Here is a 5,077-nt window from a genome sequence, read left to right as displayed (position 1 = left end):
TCCAGAGAGAAACATAATCTAGAAAATTGCCTGAGCGAGGATCCATCCTGGATTTCCCACATGAATCCAGGCTACTGAGAAACTCACTGTCCCAGGGTATCAACAGAGCCAGCATGACAAAACAGTCCATGGTGCTTCTCAGGAACAACATCCAGTGTCTCAGACAGGAGGACTGGGACACACATTGACACATGGGCCAAGAATGCAAGACTGACTGCAGAGAAAGTGCCAGAGAAACATTTAAGGGCAGAACCAGCCACCATGGGTGAGAAATGCCACCTGGCTGAAGTGCAGAAAGGATCAAGCCCTCTCTACCCAGGCATGGGGTAACAACTCCTCAGCAAAGGTCACAGCTCAAACTTGCCCCACTGAAGCGTGCATGGGAAGAACCTGCCAGCCAGCAGGGACCTGACCTTTCTTCAGACCTGATGCCTGAGAGATCTTTATTGAGTGTAAGAACAGTTCTTTACAATGCAAATTGACCCAGAACTCCCCCAAATCAGAGAGGCTGTGAGCTCCCACCCCACCATAACTGCAGTTTAGAACAGAGCATAGGCCCCACTTTCACACTTCCAAGTGTATAAAAAACACCAAACTGTGAGTAAGCAAAAGCAAACAGATTAGAATCAGTGAAAGTGCCTGTCCCACACTGGCTTTACATCCATCTGCTGGAGAAGGGGCCAGGACTGAGTATTTCACAGCCAGGGAAAGGGGGTACACAGAGCAGAGGTCCAGGACAGCAAAAAGGCACAGGGTAAGGATCACCCTCTTCATCCCCAACTCCCAGAACAGGAATCAGAGAGAGGGGATATACCAGCAGCATCCGTCCAGTTTTGGGATCACCCTCACAGGGCTGTGTGAAAGGAGACACCTCAGTGCTGGGAGCAGCCCCTGCTCCCCAAAGAGTTAAAACAGCATTAAAAAAAAAAAACAAAAAACAGCAAATGTTGAGGTCCTGGCAACAGGCGTCCAAGATAAAAACCATCCAGGGAGAGAAGTCCCAGTGAGTACCTAGGAGAAGAACCAGGTTGAGATCAGCAGACTTCAGCAGCACATTCCACCCACACTTGCCACAGCAGTACCACAGCCACCCAGATCCTTCCCCCAGGGCGGGCTGGCCCCTCACCTTGCCTGGAGACAAGTTACTCCTTTCTCCTCCTACTTCTTGGCTGGCTTAATAGGAGGAAGGTCCTCCTCATCCTCCTCAGACAAGTCATCATCCTCCTCAAAGGAAGCATCTTCCCTGTGCACTGGGACACACAAGTAACTGTTACTCACCAATGTATGTCTGTGCAAATGCAACCAGCCCATGAGACACCCCAAGAGCAGAGCAGCTCAAGGAGCTTAAAGCAGCTTTCACAGCAGCTAACAGTGGGAAATAAGCAGCATCCCAGCTGGAGGGAGGTCTCAGAGGAGAATGGTAACAGGCAGACATGAGAAAAGGGGAGAGATTGAGATGTCCAGATCCCTTTTCCCATGCAAGGCCTCATGGTAGGGCTGGAATCCCTGCACTGGGATGGCCCCTGGGAACCAGCACAAAGGAGGGACAGCATGCCTGCCAGGTAGCACCCAGTGCATCTCCCAGCAGCTCCCTGGCCGTTTTTGACACTGGAGCCCCTTCATACCCCTGACTCCTCCCAAGCTTTTCCCCACCCTTCAGTCCTTACTGATCTTGTGCCAGCCGGCAAGGTGCACCGGGCCAGAGCCTGCTGCCAGGCGAAAGGTCACTGGAGGCTGCAGCTTGAAGTTGTCCAGACTCAGCTGCAAAGAGCAGAGATGGAGCTGAGTTAGGGGCAGAGGCAAAAAGCAGAATATCCCGTAGTTCTCAGTACAGGACATGTCCATCTGAGGGCACCTACAGCTAGGCCGAGGGTACCCAAGGCATTTGCCTGTGAGCTGCAGATCCTAGACTGGGATCCACAAATATCCAGAGCTGTCCTGTTCCCTGAAGCTATGCACCCCCGAGTCTTCAAATCAGCCTCTTACCAAGGGCTGGCATGACAACTTCAGATTTGCCAAAGGCACAGTGATCTCTTGGTTCTCATGGTTTCGCCCAATGACTTCCACCACGTTGCACTCGTCCTTGGCACCATCAGTGAGGCAGACCTGGGTGGGAGTGGACATTGTGAACAAATGCTCTCCCAAGGGACACATCTGGGACAGGACAAGTAACTCACAGCAATGCTGTCAGTCCAGGTGTCACGCAAGGAGTGGGGATGCTGCTCCACAAAACAGGGAGAGCACTGAAAAACCCCATAGCAATTGTCCCCTGACTGCCCCAGAGAGGGCTCTGTGCCTTTCCCAGCTGCAACAGCTGTTACTGCAGTCACCTGAAGGGATGGCACCTGGGCTGCATTTTCTGCTGATCTGATCCACGCTGACAGGTTCTGTGCTCCTGGGATAGAAAACATCTCCAGGAAGAGCCAGGAATAAAGCCCTGTACCTATCTGGGCTTGGGGAATAACAAGCCAGAGACCAGCTGGTGTGGATCGATGTGAAGCTCCAGCAAGGTCAAATATAAGGGAAAATTTTTTTCTTCACTACCTGCCTGGAGCATTCCCCTACTCAGCAGTCTCCTGCCACCACTGGCTTTGCACAAGCACCTCCGTATGATGGATAAATGTGACCACTCTGTGTCATGCCCTGAGAGCAGCCAGTCCTGGGACCTCAGCCAAGGGAGTCCCCTGATCCAGCCCAGCCAAGGAAGGAGGATGAGCCTGGAAAAGGGGTATAAGGACGTGGGCAACTACAGGAGAGAACAAGCACAGTTAATTCACATTTCTCTTACCACAGAGAGTGCTAAAATGTGGTCAGAATCATCTTCTTCATCCACCTGAAATGTGTAGGATTTGGTACTGGCAGTCAGCTCACAGCCTAGAAGGAGGAGATTAAAAAAGCAGTAGCAAGTATTACACAACAGTCACTAAAGGTGAGGGGGAACCCTGACCAGGCATGGATATAGAATCCCTAAAACTCTTTATTTTCTCATGTGAGAAGCAGCATCAGACCAGGGCACCCTGGGCTCCAGGGTCTCGGAAAACTACACATCCGCCTCTGCACCATGCGTGGACAAAACCTGGTGTCCCCAAAGCAGGCTGCCAATAAGCAATGCCCATGGGCACCCAAGGTTCCCAAGTACTGGCAGGGCAAGGTTCTTCCGCTCCAGAGAGCAGAACAGTCACGGCACACCACTGTGGGAAACAGGAGGGCACAGACGAAAGAGTGACTCTGCTCATGCCATTGCCAGTACAACTTTTTCTTGGATGGGAGTCTGGAAGCAGACAGACACAAAGTGCCAGACCTGAATGATGAGGATACCAAGGGGAGGATACCAGGCCAAGCTGCCGGGAGCTGGAGTCCCTCAAGAGAAGTTTTGAAATATATTTTATTACACACTTCTTCAGACAGTTACAAAAACAAGGGAGATACATAAACTACGTGCTTAGCTCTTAGGATGAGGATTCAGCCGACCAAAGGGAGGGACTAAACTGCCCTGGGTACGTTAACTTATTGCAGGATGATTCACCAGTGTGAGGCTAACCGGAAAAACACAGAGCTGAGCGCTGCATACCAGTGCCGGCATTTCCAAGGGAGGGGAATCAGCCTCCACGAGCGCAGCCCGGGGCAGGACCGCTTTCTTCCCATGCTTATATATCGGACTCAACGGCGGGGAGGACCAAAGCCCAGGCGCATAAAAGGCCTGTGGAGCTGTAACTGCGCCTCCCGCAGCGCAGCGTGCGCCGAGCCGCGCTGCCCTGCCCTGCCCGCGGGAGAGCGGCGCAGGGCCCGGGCGGCGCGGCCGAAACCCCGCCCAGAGAGGAGGGGCACGGCCCCAGCGCCCTGCCACAGGCGCCACGGAACGCTGACGTGGGAGCGCGGGGGATTAACCAGAGGAGCGGGAAAGGCCGGCTCCAACCCCCCGCCCCGTTAATCCCAGTCCTCTAAAGCCGCCGGAACACCAAGAGCCCACGCGGCTCCTCCCAAAACCCCCCTGGACCCCCGGCATGTGCCTGCTGCCTCCCAAGCCCGGTCATACACGTGTTTCTCCACACTCTCCTTCCCCCACGGCACGTTAGTGCCCTCCACGTGTCTCTCCACACCCGCGTGTCTCTCTTGCCTCCTTCCCCCCACAATGTCTCTGCTGGCCCCAGGTCTCTCACCGCCACCCCCCCGGTCTTATTGCCCCCACACGTGTCCCCCCCTCACCCCCACGTATCTTTCCAGCCTCCACGCCGTCCCCATTACCCACCAAAGTCTCTTTCTGCCCGTCTCTCTCCTGTCCCCTATTAATTTGCCCAAACGTGTCTCCCCTGCCCCCAGCTCTCTCTTGCCTTCCCTACGTCTCTCGTCCCCACACCCCCGCCCCGTGTGTCACCTCCGCAGTTCATCCAAGACCCCCCAGGTGTGTCTCTGTCCCCCTGGCCCGTGTCCCCCTCACCGAAGAGGACGCTGCCGGGGCAGGCGGGCCCGTGCGGCTCCATGAGGCGGCGGCGCTGGGAGCGGGTCCGGGAGCGGGTCCGGGAGCGGGTCCGGGAGCGGGGCGGGCCGTGCAGCGCCGTGCCGAGCCGAGCCGCCCCGCCCCGCGCCCGCCCCCGGGGACACCACCAAAGGGTTCTGCGGCAGCGCCCCGCCGGCTGCCTTAATTCGGGCATTTCCGGGCTGTCCTGGGCCTTCAGCAGTCACTGACCCCACCGCAACCGTGGAAACGACACACCGGACAAACGGCCCTTACTACCGGCTGCTCACATAGCGCCCTTCTCCCCGGGCACCATCCCGGCCCACGGCAGCAGCCGCCCCAGCCCTGGGGAGGAGCCTCAGGGCACGGAGCCGGGAGGCTGAGGGCATAAAGAGGGCTACCGAGGGGGGAAGAGGAGATTGACAAGGATGGAGGGCGGACCACATCGGCAGGACCTGTTCATCTCTATCCCCGCTAAGCATGAGCAAGAGCAGCGTGATTTGACACGGGGGACTGCGGCATAAGAGTGCTTGAGCACAGAAGGCAACACCCTACTTCAAAATCTACGGTAAGGAGAGGGCCGGACCGGCCTTTCAAAGCAGAAAGGGAAGTAATCTGCTT

General features: G+C 56.0%; 1 protein-coding gene across 1 annotated transcript; it reads right to left on the bottom strand.

Moving 5' to 3' along the window:
* Positions 1-426: 426 nt before the first annotated feature.
* On the bottom strand, positions 427-4,577 carry NPM3 (nucleophosmin/nucleoplasmin 3). Its single transcript, XM_077784507.2, has 6 exons — positions 4,439-4,577; positions 2,789-2,874; positions 1,987-2,106; positions 1,668-1,761; positions 1,127-1,250; positions 427-1,011 (listed from the first exon to the last, which is right to left on the bottom strand). The coding sequence occupies exons 1-5, from the start codon at positions 4,479-4,481 to the stop codon at positions 1,159-1,161; spliced, it is 435 nt and encodes a 144-aa protein (XP_077640633.2). The 5' UTR covers positions 4,482-4,577; the 3' UTR covers positions 427-1,011; positions 1,127-1,158.
* Positions 4,578-5,077: the final 500 nt, after the last annotated feature.

This window comes from Lonchura striata, chromosome 6 (assembly GCF_050655825.1).
Source record: "Lonchura striata isolate lonStrDom1 chromosome 6, ASM5065582v1, whole genome shotgun sequence".
Classification (NCBI taxonomy): domain Eukaryota; kingdom Metazoa; phylum Chordata; class Aves; order Passeriformes; family Estrildidae; genus Lonchura; species Lonchura striata.
Note: the sequence above shows the minus strand (reverse complement) of the source record. Positions and strands in the feature narration are given on the sequence as shown.